General features: G+C 58.9%; 1 protein-coding gene across 1 annotated transcript; it reads right to left on the minus strand.

Annotated features, from left to right (window-relative positions):
- Positions 1 to 943: 943 nt before the first annotated feature.
- TRIM29 (tripartite motif containing 29) lies at positions 944 to 26,985 on the minus strand. Its single transcript, XM_067751325.1, has 9 exons — positions 26,071 to 26,985; positions 17,625 to 17,720; positions 16,626 to 16,859; positions 15,284 to 15,482; positions 12,571 to 12,672; positions 10,117 to 10,200; positions 7,848 to 7,943; positions 4,890 to 4,966; positions 944 to 2,122 (listed from the first exon to the last, which is right to left on the minus strand). Exons 1-9 carry the CDS (start codon positions 26,872 to 26,874, stop codon positions 2,060 to 2,062), a joined length of 1,755 nt encoding a protein of 584 aa, XP_067607426.1. The 5' UTR covers positions 26,875 to 26,985; the 3' UTR covers positions 944 to 2,059.

Consider the following 26,985-nt stretch of genomic DNA (forward strand, 5'->3'; position numbering starts at 1 on the left):
GGCTGCTGCCCGGCCCAGCAGGGCAGGGAGGGGAAGAGGAGGGTGTTGCCCCTCCACGATGGACCAGCAGTGAGCTCACTGAGGTTCTTTTACTGAGGTGCGTGGGGCTGCTCCCCTGGGATCATTTGGCCCCTGGTGGGGAGCAAAGAAGGACATGAGAATGGAGGGGACTGGGGGGGGGGTCCCAGCCATACCGGGGCAGGGGTGTAATTTTCTTGCACCCTCTTTCCCTCCCTCCCAAGTCATACTTCCTTCTGTTTTGCTTGTCTCTTCCAGGGAGCCTTCCCTGACTGCCTCTCCAGGCCTCTCTGGGTTCCCAGGGACTGGAAGGCCTCATCTCCTTTCCCCATGGCCCAAATTCAGGATGGCGCTGCCCTCGGGAGCGGGGCTCCCCTGCCAGGCCTCAGCTGTGGGCTCCCCTGCCCAGGAAGCCCTCCCCCTACTAAGAAGGCTCTCAGGTCCGAAGCCTCTGCTTGGCCTCCACCCCAGCCTGTGGGTAGCCACTCCTGGGCCTGGCTCCCCTCTGGGGACTCTGAGGTAGGCTGGCCAGGGGCTCTGAGCTCTCACAGCCCTCGGGGTATTCAGGTGATCCCCCGGACCCCACCTGCACCATCCTCCCTTCTGCTCACTGTTAACCGAGGCCGCTTCAGAAAGGTCCAGTGTCCTGCACTGCCCACTAGGGACTCAGGTGGGTGTGGGGAGGGGTGGGAGGGAGACCCAAAGGAACCACGTCTTCTGGAGGAAAGAGGGGAGATGACCACATACTCATCAGAGGTGGAGAAAGTGTGTTCAGAAGAACTGCAGCCAGCCCCTCCGGTGACCCTCAGGGAAACGCTTGTTCAATACAAAGAAGTGAGTGATCAGTGGTTTATTCAGGAAGGTAAAGCCCAAGCTGAGTGTCTCCCTCCCTCCCTCCCCCCTCCCTCCCTCCCTCCCTCCCCCCTCCCTCCCTCTCCCACCCCTGCCAGCTGGCACCCCTCCCCATATCCCCCACAGGCCCTTGGGAGGGGGACAGCGAGAGGAGGGATGACCCCACATTTGTGCTGCTGGTGTGAGCTCATCTCAAGGCCCTGGGCCCCATGACAACATGTAACATGGAGGGTAGTCAGAGGGAAGAGGGAGACCCTAGTGGGGGCAGTAGATGGGGTGCGGGCAGGGGGTAAGGCACAAGCACCCGCGGCTACCAGCCCAGCCACACTTCCGCCAGCCTGCTCACTTCCCATTGTCAGGGAGAATCACAATTATGAAACCAATGAAACACTTCCCTCGGAGCAGCTGGGCTGGTAGCTATTTTCACGGGTGGAGTGTATCACATCAAGGGAATCGCTTATCTCAGCAGGTAGAAGAAAGGAATATCTTGGTGAAGATTATCCTGCCAAGCCAGGAGAGCCCATCCTCAGGGACCACAGACTTGCGGTGGATGTGGGGAGACCCAAGGCCGGGCAGGGTGATGCCAAGACACTGAGAGCTTTTCCTCTGTGGTGGCCGAGGGTGGCAGGCCCCGCCAGGCTGAGCCTGGGTAGGTAGGACCAGAGCAGGGCACATGGGGCCAGTCTTCTCCTAGGGGGCCAGGCTGCTGGGAAGAAGTGGGCCCGTGTGGGTGGGAGATGGGCAGCTGTCATGGCCAGGCACCTACTGACATCATCACGGGGTAAGGGGCCTTGGAGAGAAATGGCCAACAGGCCTGAAGGCAGCAGGGGCCTGGGCCGGGGAAGCAGGCCGGTACCATGTGGGCACCCACTACCGGCCCCAAGGATCCCACCCAAAAGGGGGAATGTGGCGTGTCAGGGGGGAGAAGCCTCATCTCTCACCCGCATGAGGGTTGGCCTCTGAGCACAGGGAAGATGGTGATCCTTAGTCACAGAGCAGGAGGGGGCCTGGATGGGGCCGGCTGATGGGGAGGAGGGGGAGGCCAGGCGGCCCTGAGAGAGCAGGGGAGGGCGGGGCGGGGCAGGGGGAGGGCCGGGCCCCCTCCCACCCAGATGAGCAGAACAGCAAGAGCAGCAGGGCCGCCGGGGCGGGCAGGGGTGGCGGCGCCTCGTTCCCGCCAGCCTGGCACTCACGGGGCCTCGCTGGGCCTGATCTCGTTGCCTTTGTTGACGCAGAAGGGCCGGTACTGTGACTGCGGGGGAAACAGGAGTCGTTAGGGAGGTCGGAGGGCACTCGAGCTCACCAGCCAGATGCCCAGCCCCTAACCTCCGCCAGGAAGCAGCAGTGGTCTGAACCCCGATAATTCTAGGGGCCTGTGGCCTAACCCACAAGCTCCATCTACCCTGGGATGGGAGTTGGGCCCCAGTATTATCAGAGTCTCTGGGTTCACATCCTAATTAGAATTCACTCCATCAGTCGACTGGTGAGCTTGAACTTCAGCCTGGTCAACCGGTCTCTCCACTCCCAGGAAGCCCCACCCAGCACCAGCGTAGCTCCCGTTACTACGGTGTTCTCTACTCTACAGAAGTGGTATGAGGGCTTTCCATAGATGGACTCAATGAATTTTCACAAGTACCCAATTAAGTGGGTTACTCTTATCATGCCCATTTTATACATGAACAAGCCAAGGCACAGAGAGGCTAAGCAACTTGCCCAAGGTCACCCAGCTGGCAAGCAGAGGAGCTGGGACTCGAGACCCAGCAACCTGGCTCCAGAGCCCAAGCCCCAGCCCCACCCGTGTCAAGGCACCTCTTCTGAGTCTCAAGACTTGGTCTCTGCTCTCTCTGCATAATTCTCCCTGACAGAAGGGGTGCAGAGAGGGCAAACCACCGCCCCAGCCCAACACCTACTGGGAGCCTCCCATCCCAGACCTTCCGCCTCTCTCATCCCGGAACCCTCAGGGATTCAGGGCGCATCTCTCAGGACAGAGCCGGCGACAACTTTCTTGCCAGCCTGTGTATTATATCCCACAGCAATTTCACAAAATCAGCACTCCCTCCTCTTCCCAATCACTTCATCAGGGCCCTGAGAAATCGCCCTCCAGCCTGCAGGGAAGAGCACATTGTAGCGGCTGCTTGCCCCTGTGAGCACCCTTGGCCCCTAGAGGGCCTCCAGAAGTGGCTTTGCCCTTGAGCTGGGTCAGAGCCTGGGCCTGCCTCACACCCCAATGACTCCAGTACAGGAGACCCCAAGGGTGATCCCAGCCCCTGCCCTGGCCCTGCCTGCCTGGAAACCTGCATCTACAGTAGCTCCTTGCCTACATCTGGTCCACAGCAGGACTGGGGGCCTGTGGAATGCGGGGGCTGAGGGAACTTAGCTCAGGCCTTGGTTAAAACACTTATTAAACAACGGAAGAGATGGAGACCCAGGGCGGGGAAAGACACAGCCAAAGTTACTCAGTGGCAGAGCAGGGCCTGGACCAGGTCTCCTAATCCCCAGGTGCCAGCCTGGACCCCAAAGGAGTCAGTAAGGCAAAGTGAATAGACCCCAAAATGGCTGAAGCCTTTCTTACAGGAAGGCTGGGTCAATCACATAGATCACAGGTCAGTGAATGGTGCTGTCTTGTCAAGAGTCCAGGGTGGTAGGCGGGCACAAAGAGAGCACCTGGGCAGGGTGCTCCCTGCACACACACCCCCATCCCCTGCCCCGTTCCCTCCCTGGCTCAGGGTCACAGCCCATGAAAGGTGGAAGAGCTAGGAAAGCATCCAGGCCATCTGCCTTATGTTACAGATGGGGAGACTGAGGCACAGGGGAAGAATGACTTGCGTGGCAAGCTGGTGAGAGGACTGGGGCCAGGCCAGCCTCTTCCTACACTAGCACCTGCCTCCATTCCCCGAGCGCTGGGTGCCAGCTGGGGACCCCAGAACCCTGCCCTGCCAGGCATCCCAAGGCGATGATGAGCCGTCTCTGCTGGGATCAGAGCTCTGGGAGGGAGGGAGAGTAGTGGGAGGGAGGAGAAGGACCGAGTCCAGGAAGAGAAAGCTTCCTTTTCCTCTCCATATCTGCTTTTTGCAGCCCAGCTGTTGCGGTGGGCCTGGACCTGGCTCAGATTACACACACCATCACTTAGCTCCATCGCCAGCAAATTAAAGATTCTCTCCAATTAAACCAGCCCCCGTCACTCTTTGCGACCTGAAGCAAATCACCTCTCCATGCTCTGACCTCCAAATGCAAAGACAGAAGGGAGCCGGGGGCTCCAGCCCCTGGGCCCAGCAGATGCCACCCCCATCCCAAGGCAGCAGGGCCTGGCACGGGCCTTGGAGGAGAGCGTGCGGGGAAGTGAAAGCACAGCATATGAAGGACAGCCCCTGATCGCTGAGGTCTCGGGCAGGGCTCAGGCATGTCGGGTCTACAGGTATTAGAGTCCAACCCCATCTCAGCACCGCATTATAGAGTCCCAGAGAGGGCTCTGACTCACTCAGGACCCCACAGTCAGCAGGTGGCTGGGCCCCAAGACCACGCTTCCTCTCGTGCTGCTCTTTGATGCCCCAGCTCAGGGTCATTAGCTATCGAACCCTAAATATATCTATTCCTAACTTTGCAGCCTCTGCCTTACCCACGCTATCAGCCCAAAGGCTTCTGTGCTGTCAGAGCTGGCCCCCAGGGAAGCGAGACTCATCTCTGAGATGCCTGTCCCCTGGACTCAGCATTTTGGCCACCATTCAACAAGCATAGGCAGCAAACAACCATTTGCACATAAAAAACTCCTGGGCCGCCCACTTTACAGATTAGAAAACCGAGGCCCAAAAAGTATATCTTTACCCAGGCCCCCTGCCCATTAGCCCTGGGTCTTTCTTCACTACCCTTTGCTGTACGCAGGTATTCAGGCCACTGCCACCTCCATCCCATGGCCCAGAGACGTCACCATCCTCCCACAGGCCCTGCCCAGCTGCTCCTGGGAGCCCCATTCCGTGCCCATTCTGCACACGCTCGTGCCCAGGCAGGCTCTCCTCACTCACCAGATAATTCTGCTTGCTGGATTTCCAAGTCTGGGGCTGGGCCTTGGGGCTCTGGCTCCTGAGGAGGGAAGGATAGCCTGGGGAGACAAGAGGCTCTGGTCAGAGGGAGCATGGGCTGGCGGTCAGGGGCTCAGGGCCGGAGCAGCACAGACGCCACCTCCAAAGTGACTGCCAAGCTCCATCCAGCCCATGACCAAGTGCAGCCAGCCCTGAGGAGGCGTGTAGGATCCAGGAGGGCTGCAATGGAGAATCCTAAGGAGGTGGGCCAAAGGGAGGGGCACCAAGGCAGACAGAAGGAGGAGCAACGGGCCAGGTGGGCTGGGCCAGGCGGCAGGGGAGTGTCACCCCACATCCAGGTCAGGATCACACCACTTGCTGGGATTTCCCCCACCCACCCTGAAGGCTCACCCCACAGACCCCTCCCCTCCCCAAAGCCCAGGGAAGCCGCTCTATGAGCACGACCTGCCGGGATTTCCACCTTTAGGCACTCCTCCCAACTCCCCCCACCCCCGCCGACTGTGTGCACCAGGCTCCCCATGTACTGGCTGCACACGCGCCAGGCGCTGTGCTGGGACTCGCATAGGTCTTCCCTGTTTCTGTTGCCCTGAGCTGCACAGCTAATAATCAATGGTCAGAATTAGAACCCAGGTTTGCTGGACTCCAAAACCCATCCTCGCGTTCTGTCTGCCTAGTTTGGCTCCCCCTTCCCTGCTTCACAAGCAGGAGGCTGGGGCCCAGAGAGGGGCAGCCACGTGGCTGCGGTCCAGGGTTAAAACAGCGAGCCCAAGGGGGCCTGGAGCACATGGGCGTCATCTGGGCCTGGGGTCCTCGAGGCGCTGGTCCGGGGCAGCGCTGCCCAAGCCCACCTCCCCACCCCTCCCCCTCAGCCCAGCGGGTCTGTAAGGAGCTCCAGTCCACAGACCTGTGAAAAGTGCTCTCAGTGTCAGCCCTCAGCCTGCAGGGACTGGCGGTGGTGCCTGGCAAGGAACAGGCTGTGCCCCGGCCATGGAGGAGCTCAAGAAATAAACAGGGTCTGTCCTTGGCACGGGCAGGCTGGAGCCCTGGGCAGGCTGGCCTGCTCGAAGGCGGATGAGCTGGTCAGGCCCAGAAACCACCTGTAGCACTGCCAGGCTGCCGGCGAGGCCGGCCCTTCCCCGGGTTGGCAAGGGGGTGGAAACAGAGCAGAGAACTCGGCTGTCTCCCTGCATCTGGGGATGGGGGCAGCCTTGGAAAGAGAGGGTTCCTCAGGTCCTGAGTGGGAGGTTGAGAGCGGGGAATTCAGGTCTCACTTCTCAGTTCCCAGAAAGAAAATCCCAAGCCAGCCATGAGGGAAGTGGGGATGGTGGTACGGCAGGGCTGTGGTCCAGGAGACCAGCCTGTATAGCAGGCAGCATCCAGGGGCAGGTGGGCTGGGGATGGCAGGGGGCGAGGGGCATGCATCCTCTTCCAGGGGGCTCTGGGGAGGAGGGACCAGGATACCCTAGAAGTGGCAGAGAGCCCCACAGGGTGTCCCATTTGCCCTGCTGTGGGAGGGAACAGGTTGGGGGGGGTGTAAAACAGGCGGGTACCAGGATGATATTTAAACAGCCCACTGCCATCCAGTGGTTTGGAAAATTCTGTGGTAGCCTGTCCCAAGGTGGTGAACTGATAGGGGACTTTTCCAGTGCCTGCCGGGAGAGAGAGCCATTAGCACTGGTCCCAGGAGGGGCCAGAGGGTGTCACACGTCCCACGGGCACGGCCGCTCTCAAAGCCCTCACTCAGTCCTCCCTGGCAGCCTGAGTGTACTCCCTGCCTCCCCCCGCCCCAGAGTAGGTGGGGCCAGTCCTCTCAGGCAGGCAGCCCTGCCCAGAACCCCCATACAGGCCATTCCCAGCAGATCTGGGGAGCTGATCTGCATGAAGGTGACAACAGGTGTCTCGAGGTCCTGGTGTTTTTGAGGAGAGGCTCTCCTAGGACAAGGCCTTCGCCTGGGGAGACTGCAGGCCAACGGGGAGATGCTAGGGAGCGTGAGAGCTCCAAATCACACCCAAGGGTGGCCGTCTTCCCTGCCGGGTGGCCTTTGATCCCAGCTTGACCAGAGAGCAGGGATGATCTGCTGGAAGCCAGACAGGCCAAAGCGAGTCCCAGAACTCCCCAGGCCTGGGAGTCCTGCAGGCTGGGACCCTCTAGTCATATCTCCTTGCTGGTGGACCCAAGAATCCCAGCCCTGGGTATAGGCTGGGATCCAGCCCGGAAGGGAATGCTGGATGATAAAGCCACCATCCGAGGCCACTGCCTGGAGGTCCGCCTGCCCCTTTCCCACCCCCTCCGCCTGAGCTCACCCAAACTGCTTATCCTGTCTCCCAGGCCAGAGGTCTCCAAGCCAGAAGGCAGACAGGCCTGCTCCCACCTCAGCCCACCATAGCTGCCCCATGCACCTTTCGGAAGAGATGGGAGGGCCGCAGGCCCCACTGTGAGCTGGGGCCTGGCTCAGGCCTGCCCCTCAGGGTGACCCCATCCCCAGGGGACAGGAGGCATCGGCTGCTCAGCCTTGTCGAAGAGCTCTGGGGGGCAGAAGCAGACTTGGGAGGCCTTAGAGATCCTCTCATCTGCCTCTCCCTGCAGGGACTCGGCAGGACTCTGGCTCCATGCAATGCTCACAGGTGCTGTGTGGTCACAGGGTTCTAGAGTCAACCAAGGCTGGGAGTCACTGGGTGACTGAGTTAAATAAACTTTCCGCAGTAGGAAGATCCGGTGCCTGATGGAAGCACCCTGGGGATGTCTGGCGTGGGGGGTGTAGAGAGTGTCGTGTGTCCGCACCTCCCTGTCACCGAGGCCTGTATCATAGCACATCCTGAGGGACTGGCGTGTGGTGGCCCAGCCCTCCTGACAGCAGAGACGTGGAGGCAGGGCTCTGATCCTTACAAGGTAAGAGCTTGTGAGTAGAGTCCAAGGCACTCTGGATGGGGCGGGCTCACCTTTCAGGGAGAAGGAAGAGCTGCCTTGCACAGCAGGGAGGTCATCGGAGCTCTGGACGGGGGAGGAGTATTCCCAGGCCCGGGAGGTGTAGTTACCTGGTGGGGAAAGGAAGAGGCATCAGCCCTGGACAGCTTGGCATGGGGGACGGAGGCCGGGACGTGGCCATTTCTGTGAATCTCTCCAGCCCCTGCACATCTCCAGCCAGGATACTGCTGGGCCCTCATCACACTTCTGGCCAATCGTTCCTGCCATCAAGTTGTCCTTCTCAACTATCAAGTGTTGTCAGGTCTTTGCCCTACCTAACAGCCCGCTGCCCTCAGATTAAGGTACAAAGTCCTTAGCACAGCCCTCAGCTCTTTCATGAGGCCCTCCCCGCTCCCCACGGTCTCCACTTTCTGCCTTCACCTGGAGTTGGGCCTCCATCACTCAACGTTCCAACCAGGCTGCACTCTGAGCTCTTGACACACACCAGGCTCTCGCCTGCCCCAGGCTCTTTGCACAGACCAGATCCTCCGCCTAGAATAGCCCACCTGCTCCCCCACCTGAATGCTTAGCAAATTCAGGGGTCAGCTTCCGTGTCACCTGCCCCAGGTCTGCTTGTGTCTCAGCCCCGTGCCCCGTATCGCATTGTAACTCCACATTTAATGGTCCACGTCCCCCACTGGGCTCTGAGGGGGCAGGTGGGATGCCCATCTGGCCCAGCATCACACCCAGTGCCTGGCACCCAGCCTGCTTCCTGGAAGGTGCTCATTGTACAGCTGATGGATGGATGAATGAGTAAAGGAGCAAATAAATACAAACACAGGCTAAAACTTGGAGGCGGAAGCAGCTGATACAAGTCCTGAAATTCTGTTTGTCAGGTTGAACAGGCTGCAAGTGTCCATTTGCAGGTGGACAGAAAAGAGGCCGTGGGGACGGTGTGGCAGGGACAACAGGGGCACCGCGAGGGCCTTCAAGAGCCCCTGTGGGCAGCGCACCCTCTCAGCAGCCCGGAGCGTGGGGGACCCCCCCTGGGTTGAGCTTACTCCGCAGCGGAGCCCACCAGCCCTGGCGATTTTCTCCTGCTCCTACCTGCGGGGTGGAGCCGGGTCAGCGGTCGCATGGGGTTGGGGCGGGTGGCCTGCCCCGTCGTGGACCCCCTCCCACAGGGACCTCGGGCAGACTCTGCAGCAAGGCCCTCACTGAGTACGCCTGCCAAGGCTCCAAGGGGCCATCCGCCTCGCCCTTTCCTTCGCCCATTCATTGGTCCCCTCTTCCTCTCATTCAACAAATGTTTGCTGAGCCCCGCCTTCTTCTGGACCCTGGGGTCGCAGCGGGGAACAGGGCAGACCCAGCGTCTGCCCTCACGGAGCTCACAGTCTCCTGTGCTTGATGGTGAACCCAGTCCTGCACCTAGAGGCCTGGGCACGGCCCTGCCCACGGTGCCCCTGACCTTCCAGATCTCCGGGGGCCTCGTCCTCACTACCAAGCCCCGACTCCCTTCCACGTCTCTTCAGACGTCCCGGTGCTGTGTCCGAGGGGGGCTCTAGCAGAGCTGGCCCGGTCCCCTCCCCCCCACCACATGTGGCACCCCCCCCGCAGGAGCCCCCAGAAGCTGGGCTCATCGAAGGTCGGCCCTGCCCTCGGCGCAGCGGTGCCTTCAGCGCTGTGGGCAGAGGGGACCCTGCGCTCAGCAGCTCTCCCTGGGGAAGCCGTGTCTCCACGCCCATCCCACCCCTCCCAGGTCTTAAGGACGAGTCGCCCACACACCTCCCTGGCAACAACACCTCCTGGGTTTCCAGGGATAGCCCATTTCATAGCATGCCTGACTTCTCGTTTCCGGCTCCCCTAGTCTGTCTTAACCACTGCATGACTTTCCGACCCAGGAGTACACAAATCAGGAGAGGTCCTCTGTGGTCCCCTGCCCCGACATCCGCGGAGGGAAGTCCCCACACCTAACCCCGGTGTTCACTTCCCCCTGACTCAGACTTCAGGGAGAAGATCCTATGCACTCAGGGACTTCCAGGGATGCCGAGGTGCCCGGCTGCCTTTCCTCGGCCTGACGACGTCACACACACGCGTACACACGCACACACACGCCCGTACACGCGCATACCTGCGCACACGCCCTAAGCCCACTAGGACCCCTCGTCACCCCTCTCTGGGTCCCCAACCCCACATTCACCTCACGTGGGGAGCCCAGGCCCCCTGCCCATGAGCCAGCCCACAGCCCCTCCTGTGTGGCTCCCACACAGGCCCTGCCCACCCCCCAGCTGAGCCACCTCCTACCTTTGGTACCATACAGGTTGTTGAAGGTCTTGTCCTTGGAGAGGCGGCTGGGGGACACCGGCTGGTACGACGTCCTCGACCCACCTGTGAAGCACACGAGGAGGGGCTGTCATCGCAGAAAGGGGGACCTGGCTCAGTCGGGGGCCTGTGGCTCTGACCTGAGGGGTGTACTGCAGGATTCCTTGCCCCCACACAGCGGCCTCTGCCTGTGCCAGGGCCTGTTCCCCCACCAAGACAGCTCCCTTGGGTCTAGGATAAGGTGACCACGTAAGTCACCCTTCCAATCAGAATGGTTCTGCGCGTGAAAGTGTGCTATGAACAGTTATGCTGAGAGGACCAGGTGTAAACCTGGACAGTCCTAGATGTATGGTTGCCCTAATTAGGGGCTTTGAGGGTCACCAGAGCCTTCCTGAGCCAGGCCCTGCGTGACTGAGACCCCAGAGGCTGGGAAATGGGGTGCCCATGAGGAAGTTGGGCCATGGCCACCGTGGGACAGAGGTGTAGGGCCCTTGACCGAATGAGGGCGGCCACCTGCAGGGTCTGATGAGCTTGTGCCAAAAATACCTCCCCCACTACAGGGATGCTTTCCCCAGGGGTGAGCTCTACATGGCACAGGTGTTTCCCTCCCTCCCCCATTCGGGCTCCACACAGTCTTGGGAGGAAGGCAGACAGAACGGGCTCCACACGCGGCTGCTTCACAGATGCAGACAACGCGTCCCCCACGTGCGTCTGCGTGGGTCAGAGTCCTCCATCGGCTTCTGCCCTCCCGCCTAACCAGCCCCACTCCCGTTCTGGCCGAGCACCAGCTGGTCCTTCTCTAAACCCACACCCCTGCAGTCCATCCCTCTCGCCCTGCGCCCTCTGTCCATCACAGCCACGTCCTCTCTACCGAGCCCCTGGCCCCTCTTGCAGGGAGCCTGGAAACTAATCTCTCCTGGAAGTCTCACTGCCCAGTCCCACTGCCCCAAAGCTCCCAGACTCAGGCCACTGTCCCTTGGTGGCCTTGCTTCCTGATCTCCTTGCTGACTCCCTTGGCCCCTCCCCTGTCTCTACCCTGAGCCCGGGGCTCCCAGATTTCCTCCCTCCGGTCCTCAGTGCAGGGGCAGAGACACTGGAGGAACCTGTTTCTTCTCCCTACAAATGTCACAGCCTGACTCACGGTAACAGAGCTGGAAGCTCTCCTAACAGCTGAGTCCAAGCTCCTTCTTCTCAGATGAGGATACTGAGGGGGCAGTGACCAGCCCAAGGTCACCAGGCCTGGGCTCTCTAGTGACATCTGGGCGGGTCCATGCTCTTTCCTCAATCCCCCATTATTGCTCCGCTCCCCTCCGCCTTCTACAGAGCAGGCCAGCCAAGCAGGGGCAAGTCGGGGGACTTGATACCACCCCAGGGTCTGATCCTCAGAAGCTGGGGAGCCAGAAGGGTCTGGGTCAGGGCCAGTAATGCTGGAATGGGGCTGGTTAACGCAGCTCACCCTCTCACAGGACTAGACCCAAAGGAGAGCGCCCTGGGGGAGGGAAGCGAGCAGGACCCGCCGGGCCCAGGCCCCCACCAGGAACGTAGGTCCAGGTACTCAGGTCCAGCTTCCTTGCCGGAAGCCCAGGTGTTGTTTTCAAGTTGGGTGGGGCGGCCAAGGTTCCTCTCTGCTGAGCTCATCTCCCCTGGGCCCCTCCCACCGGGTCGGTGTGTGTGCGCACGTCTGAGGCATGTGGATTAGTGCCCAGGGCCTCGAGGCTCCCCGCTCCAGGCCCTGGCGTCTTCCCCACGTCTCCTTTCTCCCCCTTCTCTGCACACCCTCTCCTGTCCTGACCCCGGCCCCTCACAACACACACACATGCACACACCCCTCTGTCCACCGGGCACACCCACCCTTACGTCACGGGCATCGCTGTGGCTTGTTGCTGGTGCCAAAGAATGTGATGGGCTACCACAGGGCAAGGACAGCCAGGCGCTGGTCTCTACCCACGCCCAGCTGGGCTGCCGCCCCTCAGGCGGCGCCTTGCCAGGGCCTGGGAAGGAGGGCTGAGGGGCTGGCATGCGTGGGGGGGTGGTGAGGAATTTAAAAGCGCAGCCGTCAGTCCCCCTGCCTGGACAAGCGGGATGGCTCTGGAGAAGCCGGTCCTCCCTCAGGACCACAGAAACCTCAGCAGAAGCAAAACCCAGCTCAGCCCGGTGGATGGGAGTGGCTGAGGCCAGCAGCCAGGAGCCCCCCCGGAAGGAAAGAGAAGGAGGGTGTGGGCTGGAGGCGCGGGGGTGGGAGGGGTGGGCACAGGGCAGGGAAGCTGAGGGGCAGGTGCCAGACGGAGGGCGAGAGGAGGTGCTGCTACTTACACTGGGAACCAGGTAGGCACCAGGACCTTCCCAGGCCTGTCCACGAGGGTCACTCCCCAGGGGAACCTGGCTGCGTCTCTCCTGGACCATCCCCTCAGCGGAGGATCTGCTCCCTTCCCTTACCCTTGGATGCGAGGTACATGGAGTACTTCTTCACGGTGTCTGGAGCACCCCAGTTGCTGGTGTAGCTGTTACTGTAGCTGTTCACGTAGCGCTGGTCACCCCCTGGGAAGCAGAGAGGTCGGGTCAGCAGAGGGGCAGGTGGGGGGGATGAACTCAGCCACTGAGGGTGTCGCCGAGGCAGCCTATAGCCCCTCTGTCCCAGGGAGAGGCGAGGTCCCCAACCATGGAGAAGGGGGCTCCCTGCCCAGCATCCCCTCCGGCCCTGAGCTCCTGGGGGGCGAGAGAGGGTCTGTGTGGTGGGCCATCCACCCTCCCTGGGACTGGCCCCCGTGAGGAAGACGTGTGCAAGGCGCTTTGCAGTTTCCAAGGTGCTACTGAGTTTCATCTCTTGTTTGATGTGTGCGTCAAGCCTTGGGCTGATATGAAGATGCCCAGGTGACAGATAAGGAAACCTAGGCTCAGGAGGTGAGTGAAGCCACTGCCCCCTGTCACATGGCCAATAAGGGCAGACGTGGGGCTCGAGCCTTCACCCCTGTCTCCTGGCTCTGTCTCAGCCGCTGCTGGCAGCCCAGGAAGGAGATGGAATGAAGTCGCAGCACTGGCCTCCATGGCCAGGGATCCAGCTGCGGAGCCGTGCAGGGGAGAGTGAGCTACTCAGGACGGGGAGCTAACTCTAGCTGACTCCCCCCGACACCCACCGGCAGACCCCCTTGAACCCAAACAAATCTGTGACTCCAAGTTTGCCTTTCCCCAGCTGCCCTCAGCCCCCGTCCGTTCTCCCGCTACTTCCCCATCGCCTACATTCCCTCTGCCCTTCTGTCTCCCTCTCTCCCGGACAAGAGGAGGAGTGAGGATGCTCATCCCATCGCCATCACGTGTGCCAAGCAGGGTCCCGGCACGCAGTAGGCGTTTCACGACAAACAGAAACCCTTCTTGATGTTGGCCCCGCCCCGTCCCCACCAAGCCCAGGATGAAGACGCTCCGGTGCGTCTCAGACCCCACACCTTTGATGGTGGGGATTGAGTCCCTGGTCTGTCCGGTGGGCAGACTGCAATCAAGGGAGAGAAGACGGTCCCTCCAGGGTCTGACTCACCGGCCACCCACGCCCCACCTCCTACAGCCAGACGCACTCGCAAGCACACAGCAGTGCCAAAACGCCAACAGGGAGGCCCGGGGCCCCAGGCACAGGTGCAGGGCTGCCGACATCAGTAGCACCCATCCTCTCCTGGCAGCCGCTTCCCGGCACACCTTGGACAGGGCACAGGGCCCCACTTGCACAGAGGCCATGGCCAGCACTATCATGACCTAGAAATGGCACAGTGGGCACCCCAACCCGCTCGGGGCTGTCCTCATCGGTCCGACCAGACCTCAGCGGAGGGGCTCCTGTACCAGGTGTGTACCCCAGGGCTCATGACCGTCACACTCCCAGCTCCTCTGCACGGCCACCAGCAGCAGCTGCTTCTCAGATGAGAGGACACCAGGTGGAGGTGTTGAACAGCGGAGCGTGAAACCCAGCTCGCCCCCTGCTTAGCCGTGTGCCCCTTGAAAAGCTTCTTCTCTAAGCCTCAGCCTTCTCATCTGTGACGTGCAATTCATCCCACAGGGAGACTAAGATAATGTAAGGGAGGCGTTCACACAAAGCCAGCGTCCAGGGAGCACCCAATCGCTGTGAGCCGTCCCCTCAGGATGGTCGCCATGGCCATTAGGAGGATTTCAGGACCAAGGTGCCACTTGAAGCCCAATGATGGTCTTGCTGAAATGGTTTATCTGTCCTCAGGTGTGACTGAATGTCCCTCACATCTCACGGGGACACTATGCGACATCACCATCCCCAAGACATACAGACGCTGCCCCCTGAGTCCCAGCCCTTCTGCGCACTATCACCCCCTTCTCATCCCCCAAAGAATCACATGCTCCCTTCGGAGACCAAAGACCAGGGTCGCTGCCTTCGGGGTGCTGGGGCTAGAAGTCATTAGTTAGGCTGCAACCTCAAGGCCTGGGCCACTGGGTGGGGCTTGGGCAAAGTGTCCAGCTTCAGGCCCTAAAGGGACTGGGCTGGGACTGGTGGAAAAGCACTTAGTGGGGCAGTTTCTCATGTTAGGACGCTGTGAGGTGATTCAGTCGCCTCTGCAGAGGACAGAGTGATTCAGTAGAGAAGCTGACTTCAGGGGAGCTGGTGAGTCACTGAGACACACTGTGTCCAACCATCTCCAGCCGGGCCACCAGGCCAAGTCCACCTCTGGGCTCAACACTGCTGAGCACGGCCACGGTGACAGGCAAGTTCTCCCTCCAAGCACACATGCAGTTCTAGGTCATGTGCACTGGAACCTGCAAAGCCACCAGGTTGGAGTCTGGCCCTTACCAGCTGCAGCATCTACACAGCTGCTGGATTGGGTCCGCCAAGCAGACGCAGAGCTGAATGAAACCAATCCCTGAGTTTGATGGACAACCCACAGAGAGGACATTTGTGCAGCCAGTGCCTGGGATGCTTCCTGCCCTGGAGGCCCCTTGTAAATAGCTGCATAACTGTGGCAGCAACTTCAAGGGAGGGGGGTACCATCCCTGAAACCTAGTCCAAACACCCTTAAGTGGGATGGGGGGCTGGGAACAGTGAGGGGCCAGCTGGCTCGATGTCGGCCTGCCCCAGGCAGCAGGAACTGACCTGGGAGGAAACACCCACGGCCTTGGGGCCTGCCCACAAGAGGGGACTCACCATTCTCCATGTGGTTCCTCTCGATGAAGTTATGGCTCAGGTCCCCCTTGCACATCTTCTCAACGTGACGCATGCATACATTAAGCAGGTCGTCCTTGAAGTTGTTCAGCGACTGCCCCAGGCCCTCCCCCTCCAATAGAACATGGTAGGTGGGCAGGGGCGGGGGGAAGGAGTAACTGCTCATCAAGGCACCAAATTCCTACCAGGAAAGGAAAGAAGCCATTAACTTTCTGGGTCTTTGGGAGCTATGGGGACCCTTCTCTGCACGGGGCTTTCATGGTCCAGCTGGAAGACTCAGCACAGGAGGCAGAGGAGCTGGGTTCCAGATCTAGCTCTGCTACTAACTAGTCCCACTTTTTCCCACTAGGCACTTGTTTCTTATTCTTCTGTAAAATGAAAGGGTTCAACTAAAATCCACTAGATGCTAATATCCCTAATGGCACTAGCACCGAGACCTGTGACTCCGTGGTTCCCGTCACCTCATAGGGGTTCATGGGTGTGACACAAGCTGTGAAGTCTTTGGGCGTGAAAGCACCAAAGAAAGGCAAGGAATTCCGAGCGTATGGGTCGGTCACGGTGGCTTCTCTCCTGCACATGCCCACTCACTGCCTCTACACTTTGGCTCTTCTCACCTCCCTTCGCTCTCATTGGAGAATCCCTTCATCTCAAATCCTAATGGGCCTTCAAGACCCAGTTCAAATTCCACCACCTCCACAAAGCTGTCTCCAGCCTGTTTGCCCATCCCAGAGCTTCCACAGGCTCTTATCTCCTGAACCATAGGCTTTATCACTTAATTACACTCTCTTCTATATTGTTCTCTAATTGTACGTGTCTTATCTTCCCAGCCAGACTGCAGCTCCTTGAGGGCAATAACCATGTCTTATACCTTTCTATTCTCCACAGCACCTAATAGAGTACTGGGCATGCAGTACCCAACACAGTCTAGCAGGTGGAAGGATGGATGGAGGAACTGACAGACAGACAAGATGAAGGATAACAAATATGCAGTGCTCATATGTCACACACCCCCATACCCCGTGCAGGCATCACTAATCAATCACAGAACGGTTTCCTACTGAGCCTGGAGCACTATTTGTACTTATCAACTGAAGTTGGGACAAAGCGATATTTGTGTGCCATCTTTAAAGTAGGTAAGGAAATGGCTTGGATGGAAAAATTAAATAGACAGATGGAATGGAGCTTAGAGGGACGAATGGATGGATAGATGGATGGATGATGGATGGTGGATAGATGGATGGATGGACAGATGGACACTGGATGAGGGTCTGGGGGAGTGGATAGAAGGAGTGAGGGATTGAATGACAGAGGAGCTGCTTGTTACCTGCAGAAACAGCACCGAGTCGCTGATGTTGTGGAGCTGCTCCCTGGTCTGCTTGTCGTCCTGCAGCACCTTGGCCCTCTCCTCCAGAGCATCTACGATCACCTCCACTTGGTCTGCAGCGTCCTGCTCCCGCTGCTCCAGGGCAGCCTTCACTTCCTCCTTTTGCTTCTCCAGGTCCTGCATCAGGTCTCGGAAGTTCTGCTCCAGGGCGGCCTTCTCATTGGTGGTGAAGCTCTGCGTCCAGAGTGAGGGGAGAGAGGAAGGACGGTTTCAGTAATTAGAAATCTCCCTAGAGGGCGCATCTTCAGGTCCCCAATGTAGAGTCAGGGCACTTCTACTGCCCTGACCCTGCAAGCCTGTTCAACCAAGAATCTCATTCAAAGGCATCACCGAGGGATGCCGTCTCTTGATAGGGATGGCCAGGGTTTTTTTTAACAGCCCACCTTTCCTTATCTATCAGCAGCTCCTCCCCCTTGGTGGGTTGACATGAACCATCATTCTACCCTTGGGTAACTCCATGGGCCCAGAAGTCCCAGATGAGTCAGGGTGTGTCCACTGAAACTTCAACCAGACCCAAACATCATTCAGAAAGTGAATTAATGAGCTGTTTATGCAGCCAGGGTCAAGAGTCAGCGATTTCAGGTTGTAGTTTACAAGCATTCAAACCATGGCAGACATACATCTAGCCACACTGACACAAGTAAAGGGAAAATAGCACGCATTTGGTGGCTGGGTAGCCTGGTGGGCAGAACAGACATCGGTGGACATTGGAGGCCACACTGGAGGACAAGTTGGTCCAGGGTCTTTATTTGCTGGGATGATGTAAAATGAGCATTAGGTGCTGGGCAACATGGATGCCTGGCCCACACTTAGAAGGGGGCAAGAGAACCCAGAAGAAACGAGCGTGGGTTGTAACTGTGGGCCTGAGACCTCGAGCTGGAGCACAGGCCCACCTCTTCCAGGCAGCACAGGTTGGGGAGAGCCCTGGGGGCGGCTTACCTTGATGCGGTCCTTCTCCTTCTGCCACTTATCAGCTTCATCTTCGATCTCGATGATCTTGAGCTGCAGCTGCTCCTTTTGCAGTGACAGCTCTGTCTGTAGGGAAGGAGCCGGGGTTGGAGGAGAAGTCAGGGGGAAGAGGTGGAAGAGAACCAGAGAGTCAAGGAGTGGGCCCACCCAGGGGGCAAACTCGAGCAGGGTCTACCACTCAGCCCTTCCGCCGTTTATTCAGCAAACACTCATCAGGCCGTCGGATATGCCAGGCACAACAGCAGTCACCGAGGATCCAGCAACAAGACAAACGCCATCTCATTGTAAACTCAGGGCCCTGGGGCTGGGCAGCCCAGCCATGTCTTCATAAGGTTGACCCTCTGCCAGGCCTTCCACCCAACGTGAGCAGGAAGGAAGCTCATTTATAGGGTTCCCACTCCTTTCAATGGATCTGGGGCCATCAGGGAGCAGCTTAGGGGAGAAAGGGGACGCAGCCCAGCTCAGCAGAGCCCAGCCCAGGGAGTGTCCCGTGGCAGTAGCAGTGTGCAGCATTTCTATGATATGACGTGAGGCTTGTGTTGCAAGCAGGAGCCTGGGTTGCCGCCAGCAGGGACTGTCTGGGCAGGCACAGCTATAAACCTGTTTATGGGAAAGGGAGTGCCGTCTGCAGTTTGGGCAAGATCGAGACTTTATTCAGGGTCCCTGGGGGAGGAGAGAGGCCAGCAAGTGAGGCAGTGAGGATGGATGGGACAAGAGAAGGAGAGGTTCTAGGCACCCCTGCTCAGGAAGAGAACATGGGCTGGCAGGGTCTGGGGTGGGTTGGGAAGAGGATCTATCAGGAATGAGCTGGAACATGAGCTCTGATGGATACGGAAAGTATGGATAATAGTTTCCTTCCAGCGGAGGAATGTCCTTCTCTGAAAAGCAGCTACAACAGAGACAAAAGTGGAGGCGTGAAGCTAAGGTCAATCCAGGTCAGTCAACTATGGTTGGCTGGTTCTTTGGTTCTGTGGGTTCCCCACTAGTGCTCCCAAAGCACCCGCCAGCTTGGAAGACAGGTGGGTGATCTCCACCTGAAGGCAGGAAGACCAAGCCATCTGAGAACACCCCGGAGCGCTCACCGGTCTCCCCACCACACTGGGTTTTGAACACAGAGTCCCACCCATTTCCAGCCATCTCCTTGAGGAAGCACAAGAAGAGCCAACATGTGGAAGCCACAAACCACCAGGAACGTGAGCTCTCTTGGCAAGAAGTCCTGAGCGGCTGGGCCCACACGTCACAGCTCCTGGATACTCTCCCAGGCCAGGGGGCTGCTGGTGGGTCCCTGTGCAGACACCCAGGGAAGTGGATCGATGGAGGAGAGAGTGTCCTGGCTTTCTTGAAAAAGTGCCCAGAGGGCCGAGAAGCTGGTGGAGAAGGTGGGAAGGCCTAGAGCAGGAGATGCAGAGCCCCCAGCCAGATAGCCTGGGATTCCAACCCCGCCCGCTCTGCCCACACCCCTGGGCTCCCCAGGCCAGAGACTCTAAGTTCTTCTCAGAAAGCATGTGCCCCACGAGCTACGTGCTGGAAATCTCACAACACGGAAAATGCCATCGCCAGGGATGGAAAACGTTTAAGCGGAGGAGTAGACGCAGATGAAGATGAGGGTTTGGCCTGGTCTCTGGACAAAGGCTGGGAGAAGCCAGCTGTCAATAGACACAGCGGTGGGAGGTTGGAGAGTCAAGGGACCCAGACCCCACGTGGGCAGCGGAGACTCTGCGGGGGCAGAGCCGAGAGCCCCGAACTCCGAGGTTGGCGGAGCCGGTGGCCTGGAGGGTTCCTGAGAAGCCTGGGACTGGTAGGTGGGTCTGAGTTGTGAGGAAGAAGCCTAAAGGCCGGACAGTGGGTCTGTGCTGGGCAACTTTCCCGTCCCTGGAGAGCCCCTCACCCCCAGCAAGCAAGGCCCCAAGGGGATGGGACGCCAGAAGCCGCCTCCCCCCGCAGCTGAGATGTCCTCACCAGCTCAGCGATAGAGCGGCTGGCGTTGGGGCTTCTCACCTGACCTCTCCACCCAGCACAAGGAAAGCAGAGAACAAAAGTACATTCACTCCCACCCCCAGGTCTGGGGGGCCGGGGGGCAGGCACAGGGCAGTTCTTCCATGAAATGAGCCTGGGGGATCCAGGAGGGAGCCCACCCAGAGCCCAGGACTGGGGCTCCAAGGCTTTGAATCCAGTTACCACCACCTCTAGGCAGGTGGCCTTCCCAAGTTACCAAACTTGGTGCCTCGGTGACTCCATTTTTCATGGAGGTAGTATGAAGGCCATCTCCCAGCCAGGTGTGGGATGAACTGGGACCAGGCAAGTGAGGCTCTCAGAGAGCACCTGGCACAGAGAAAGCGCTGATGAGTGGTCCCATCCCCACTGCTGGGTGGGGCACCTTCCATGGACCGGAACCCGAGCTCGGAGGGGAGAGGACAGGGTGGCGGGCAGGCCCACAGGGCACGGGTAAGTGAGGGGAGTGGGCAGGGGCAAGCGGTGTGGATGGAGCGTGCCGTCGTGCTGGGGCCCAGGGGTGGTGCGTACACAGTCGGGATACAGAGTGAATCGTCCGGGGGTGAGGGGAGGGAGGTCAAGACATCGGGCTGCAGATTCAAAGTAGAGGCTTAGATGGTGGGGAACTGAAGATTGGAGGATACTGGGGAAAGCGGAAAGGAGGTGGGATAAAGGGGGTGGTGCAGGCAGGCTAAGCCCCTGCGCGAGGGGAGAAGGTTAGCCTAGAGAAGGTGAAGGTAAGGAAGCAGCAGAGTGAACAGAGGTGCTCGGGAGACCTGCTGGCAGCTGTGGGGCATGGGGCATTAAGGTGAGGAAAGGTCTTACCCGCAGAGCACAGACTCCCTGGCCAAGAGGGAGGAAGAGGCACTGAGTACAGAGGAGGGAGAGTCCAGGGGCTCTAGAACAATGAAGGGCCTCGGCCAAGGGCAGCGGGAGTCAGCCCCTGGGGTCCATCCTGAGCAAGAGAGGCAGGGAAGAGGGAGGCTAGCGGGGGGTGCACAGAGCAGAGCCAGAGGTGTCGGCCAGTGACCTGGGAGGGCCGGAGGGAGAGGCAGCCGATCTGGAAACAGGCGAGAGAAGGGTCAAAAGTGGAGCCGCCCTGTCTGCAGCAGTAGGCGGAAATATCAGTCAGGGCGGAGGAGAAACTAGTCTACTGGTTTCTTTGGGGCACCAGGGAAGTCAACATCAGCTGGGAGGGGGCCTTGCAAGGCCAGACTTGCAGGGCACCAGGGACCTTGGGCTGGGAACTCTGTGCTACTAGAAAGGTCTGCTCTCACCTCTGGGATGAGTGCTACCCTGTCAGGAGAAGAGGGTTTGGGGTGAGACCTCTGGGGATATGTCCAGCATCTGTTTAGCCCTTGGCCATTTTTCCCTGCTGGCAGGGTTACATAAAAGCCAGAAAAGGCAGGATATAGGAAACAATAAAACATAGGAAGGCTCCAATATACTGGGTTCTCCTGCAACCTTAGAAGGAAGGACCCTAACTGCTTTACTGAGCATCTACTATGTGCCTGCATTTCTCCTTTCATCTGCAAAAGCCTCCTGGGGAGGCAAGCCATGTTATCCCCATTTTACAGATGCAGAAACTGAGGCCCAGAAACATTGAGGAACTTGCCTGAGTTCTCCCAGGGAGGAAGTGGGAAGACCACGACACAGCAACAGGACTCAGCTCTGTTACATGGCCTCAACCTCTGGGCTATTCTCTGTACCTTCCAGGACATCATCCGTGCCCTTCACCCCTGCCCAAGCTCCCCCACCTCACGGACGGGGCAATTCATCAATTCTGCCTCTTTTCCTCTCCTCCCCACACCCTCCCCATCACCCCCTGAGGCCCCACTTTCTCCTTCTTTCCCTCCTCCCTTGAAATCTGATTAAATCTCCTGATGTCTGACAGGGCCTCAGCTCCCCTCAACTCCACCCCTGTCTACACCTCCCTCCCGACTTCCTCCTTCTCCCCAGCTCACTCCCTACACCCTGCCCAGGCCTGTCCCTAAATGCCTTCTTTGTTCCCTTCTCCCACACTCCTCCATGGCGACTGCCTCTCGCTCAGTTGCCTGGGACGGGCCCGTGTAAGCCACACAGTCTTGAAATCCTTCTGGCCTTGGGGGAGCAGAAGGGTGGCCAGTGGCTGGTGGTGTCTCGGCCCGGACAGACGGGACCTTCAGGTGCAGACTCACCTGAGCACTCACTTGGACAGGTGCCGGCGCTGCCCCCAGAGGAGACGGGGCCCTGAGGGATCCTCCCCTGGTCTGAATTAACCACACAGGCCGTTGGCTGTGACATTTGCCAGATGAGCCAGTTAATTGCCAAATATGTACTTTCAGACAAATGGTGATTCTATGGATAAGAATCTGAAATGCCGGAGAGATTTCCCCATTTCCACACAGATGTCAAACAGCCCAGCATTACTGTGCTTAGCTGGGGCACACCGTTCCTTCTGCTTCCTTGGGTGTCAGGACGGGGCAGGGGCAAGACGGGGTGGGAAGAGCATCACCCAGACTGTCTCCAGACCAGCATCGGGCCCTTGACATGTTACCCCACCTCCCAGGCCTCGGTTTCTTTCTGATAAAACTGGACTAGATTCCTGATTTCCAACCTGACTACATATTCAAATCCCTGAGGGTAACTTAAAAGTACAGATCCCAGGCCCTGACCCCCTGAATCAGAACCTCCCAGGTGACCCCAAGAAGCCACTGCCACCCCTATAAAAACAACATTTAAAATGGTGGAGAGAAAACAGGCTGGGCTATGGCCACAGTGAATCTGAATCCCAGCTCTGCCGCCTCCCAGTGCTGTAACGTTGGGTAAGTTTCTTGGCAACTTTGAGCCCATTTCTTCACCTATAAAATAGATGCAGTTACTCCCACCCCGTGGGACCGTCGTCAGAACTAACCGTGTAAAGGCTCAGGCTAGCGCTTGGCACATAGATGTACTCCACAAAGACAGGGGTGTTTTCTGCCTGCCTCCCTGGCACTCTCCTTCCCTGCCTCCTGTCTCTGTACCTCTTTTTATTTTGTCCTTTCCTCCCCAGCACCCACAGAGTTCATCCCACCTCCTGTCTCACCCACCCTGTCCCAGAGCAGAAGCTTTCCCCTAGGATCTCTGGGGAGGATGGTCCCAGCACCTGCCACTGCACCCTAGGCCTTTCGCCTGGCTCATCCTCCCAAACCCCGGTCATGGCTGTCCACCCAAAGAGCCCCAAAAGCCCAGACCAGCACAGCTCCCAAGACTCAATGAGCAGCGACTGCCCATGCCCAGCAGCCCGGCAGTTCAGCCTTCAAGGAAGAATTGGGCAATGAGGCCAGAAGCAAAGCCACAGGCCACGGTGACAGAGAGGTACCGAGCCAATTGATGGCGTCAGGAGAACGACCGGGGCACGGAATCTGAGCCGCGCTGACGAGCTAGGACCTCGCCCTCCAGAGCAATGCTTGGCCTGAGCACTCCTCCCAGCGCCTTGCCAGGCTGCCAACCCAGAGCCCAAGAGGCCCCACGACAGGCAGGCCGCCCTGCCGCACGCAGCCATGGCCAGGAATCCTCCCCCCTGACCCGGTGCGGCAGAGGCACTCGGGATAGGCAGAAGGAAGGGCCACGAGACACAGGAAAGGATGTTATGTATATCTCATCAGTCTAATGCAGCCTGGGAAATGCCCAGAGGCAGAGGGGTGGACCACAGGACATCTGTGGACCGTCCTTGTGACATTCGGAGTGGAACCGGAGACCTTCTGATCTTGGGTCAGCAGAGGAAGGATTGTCATGTTGGCACCCCAAGTGGCCTTTCTCCAGCACTACCTCTGCTCGGAGTCTGTAGCGAGATCTGAGGCCCAAGAGATGAGCACCGCAGCCCTGGGTGTTGTCTACACTTTTGTGCAAGTAACCAAGATAGGTCAGCGATCACCTCACCTGGGCCTCACCAACCAGGCTGCAGAACAGGTTCTGGACGGGGCTCCTTGCAAAAAGCTGTGTGGGGCCCTAATGTTTGAGTCTGCAGGGGCTGCCTCCAAAGGATGCCAGGATTGACACGCCAGTCCACTTTGATCTGTCAACCCGTCTAACACTGCTCTGTGCCAACATCCCTCACGTCTGACATTCCAGCTGAGCCAGACCGGGACGAAGTACCCCACTCCAGCTCCATCTCCACTCAGCAGCTCGGCACCACCACCCCTGCCTACCTACACTGCTGGTGCGCACACACACACACACACACACACACACACACACACACACAGTCTGAAGCTCCCACCCCTAAAGTCACTCCAGTGAATCAGACATTTTCTCCTGAGTCCCTGTAATCCCATCCCCCTCAAAGGAACCCTAACCCTTCCCCTAAGTTGCTCCCCAACATTGGTTGAGGACTCAGGGAACTTCTTCCTCAAACAGTGAGCTTGGACAGGTCTCTTCCTTTCTCTGGGCCTGTGTCCCCATGCAAGGTGGACTGACAAGATTGCTAACGCTGCAGTCTGACGTTCTGTCCTCTGCAAGTTGATGTTTACTTACAGCCACTGCTGTGTAACTGGGGGGATGCGCCCCAGACTGGTTTGTGCGTCTGAGCTCTGCCTCTTGACCTACATCATGAGCCTTCAAGGGTGAGAGCTGTGTCTTTGAGTCCTGTCCCAGTACTAGAACATGAAGTCCTAGTCCCAGGTGCCACCAGAGAAAACTGCCCAAGACCGTCCTGTCCTCCAGGGGCACTCAGGCTTTTCTTAAGTGGAGATACCCTTGTTTCAGATGAAATTTGGGGCCAAACCTATAGATAAATAAGCGCATGCACTGCTTGCACTGGGGGTGGGAACGGGGGTCCCCTGACTTCTTGGCACCAATTAGCCCCCCACCTCATCCCTGATGCCTCAAAGACATTCCCAAGAAGCCTAGGGCTCCAGGGGTCATTTGAAAACTTCCAATCTAGTCCAATGCCCTAGTTTCACATGAAGGGAAACCAAGCCTGAGAGAATGGAAGGGACTTGTCCATCATCTCACAGTTGGTTAGAGGCAAAAACCAGGACTAGAAGTCAGGTCTCCTAAAACACAGCCTGGGGCTCTGCAATTTCCTGGTTGCGGGGGCTGAGGGTGATTGGCCCTCGTTCTGTTTCGATCTCCTAGGTGAGGTCCTGGAGGCGGGGACCATGGCCCCTGCCCCATCTCCATCTCCCTATCTGAAGCTTGAAGCCAGACTGGGGTCAGGGAGTTAGGGAAACTGGGGTCACCTTTTTCCTGGGCCAAATGAGGCTTCTGCAAATGATCTTCGAGTCTCTTCTCATCTCTGACTCATCCTTCCTGCCCAGGGGTGTGGGTAGGAGAGAGTAACCTACAGACTCCCAGTTAGGAAGGCTGGGCCCAGAGGGTGTCCTGTGCTGTCCCGTTCTGCAGGGTGCAGAAAGTCAGGTGCCCTGCCTTGACCACTGGCTGGAGACCGGCCATGTCACAGAGCTGTGTGGCCGCGGGGGCACCAGCCCAGCATCTGTGGAGTCAGGAGCGGCAGCCACAGCTGAGCCTTTGGGCCAGCGCACCCTCTCCAGGTGTAAGGTGTCCACGTTCACAGGCTTCCACACACCCCCGCTCCTCCCCACAGGAGCACATGCGGGATCACGTACACAGAACACGAACACACTTAATGTATCACATATACAGTCATATGCAAACATCCACATATGACTATAACACACCCCTCCCCCCCCACTCCAACCCTCACCAAGAGTGTCCACCTACAGGCAGAGGTACGTCCACATATAACCACACACACAAAGCACACGGGGCCCAGCGGAGGGAAGGATAAAGGAGGCCACTGGGAGAGTCAAGAGACTGGCTGGGGGATCAGATAGAACAAGAAGCAGCCACTGGACTGCAAAAGCCAACTCTGAAGCTAGAAAAAAAGGGCCTTGAAGCGGTCCTCAAATTCCCTTCTCCTCACCCATGACTCATCCCAGGAGCCAGCCCTGCTCAGGTGGGAAGAATTCTCTCTCCCTTAAGTAAAAGAGAAAGAAAGAAAAGAAAAGAAAGGAAGGAGGGAGGGAGGGAGGGAGGGAGGGAGGGAGGGAAGGAAGGAAGGAAGGAAGGAAGGAAGGAAGGAAGGAAGGAAGGAAGGAAGGAAGGAAGAAAGAAAGAAGGAAAAGACCCAGCTAGACACAGAGCCCAGGACTGCGTGCTGATTCCCTAACCTGACTTGAATTTATCCTATGACCTTGGCCAAGCCCCGCATCTTTGCTGAGCCCCCATTTGCTCATCTAGGAGATGCCTGGTCTCCTGAGGCCTTGGAGGATTAGGGAACCGTCTCTGACGCCCAGCCTGGGGGCGGGAGGGGAAAGAACTGTTTTCTGAAAGGACAAGGGACAGCAAGAGACTTGAGCCCCAGACCCTGGGAACCCCCAGTGGAGAAGATGAGGTGGGAGGACGCGTTGAGGGAGGAGAGACTGGAGGGGCCCGCTGTTACCTCCTTCTCGGCTTTGGCCTCTTCCACGGTCACGGTGCTGTGGTTCTTGTGCTCCTGGAACATGCAGAGGTAGCAGATGCAGGTCTGGTCCGTCTGGCAGAAGAGTTCCATGGTCTTGCCATGCAGGGGGCACTTGCGGGCCTCGAAGTCCCGGATGGGCTCGAGCAGCTGGTGGTCACGGAAGGCGGCGCCCTCCAGGTGGGGCTTGAGGTGCAGCTCGCAGAAGGAGGCCTGGCACACCAGGCAGGACTTGACGGCCTTCTGCTTGTTGCCGATGCACGAGTCGCACAGGACCTCCTCGGAGCCCAACTTGGAGTGCAGGAGGGTGCTCGAGGTGGCCCGGGGGGAGATGTTCCGCTGGAGGTCCCCGGGCTCCATGACGGCCACCGTGGGCTTGCGGGGCTCCGAGAAGATGGGCCTGCGCGGCTCCCCCTTCTCAGCAAAGGTGACAGGTGGCTTCTTGGTGGCCCCCAGCTGGAGCCTGGCGTAGGGGGACATCTTGCCTTCTCCAGAGTCCATGCTGAAGTAGTTGGAGCCCTTGTCATCCACAGACTCAACAAACTGGATGATGGCGCCCCGCCCCCTGTTGCCCAAGAACAGGGAGCCCTTTCCCTCGCCTGGCTTCAGGGAGCCACCTAGGCTCTTGCCCTCGGCCGCTTCCCTGCCATGGCCGTTGGTGATCCTGGCCTCTTTGCCTTCGGCCTTGGCCCCAGTCTCCAGGCTGCCTTTGGGGCCCAGCAAGCTGCAGGCACCCCTGGCTTCCGGGCTGGCCCCACCGCTCCTGGAGGCATCTGTAGATTCCATCGTGGGCTGCCTGGCTGGTCTGTGTCGGGCTCGCTGGAGGTGCGATGGGTGACCTCTCACGCGGCGTCTTGGCAGGAGTGGGACAGGCAGCCGCAGAGCCTGAGACACATC

This window comes from Pseudorca crassidens, chromosome 9 (genome assembly GCF_039906515.1).
Source record: "Pseudorca crassidens isolate mPseCra1 chromosome 9, mPseCra1.hap1, whole genome shotgun sequence".
In the NCBI taxonomy this organism is placed as follows: Eukaryota; Metazoa; Chordata; class Mammalia; order Artiodactyla; family Delphinidae; genus Pseudorca; species Pseudorca crassidens.

Excerpts from the sequence above, each read along its gene's own strand:
- TRIM29 (XM_067751325.1), bottom strand. The coding sequence starts at position 26,874 with ATGGAATCTACAGATGCCTCCAGGAGCGGTGGGGCCAGCCCGGAAGCC. Across the intron at positions 17,721-26,070 it reads AGGCCAAAGCCGAGAAGGAG|ACAGAGCTGTCACTGCAAAA; the intron begins GTAACAGCGGGC and ends CCTTCCCTACAG. Across the intron at positions 2,123-4,889 it reads CCAGCAAGCAGAATTATCTG|TCACAGTACCGGCCCTTCTG; the intron begins GTGAGTGAGGAG and ends TTTCCCCCGCAG.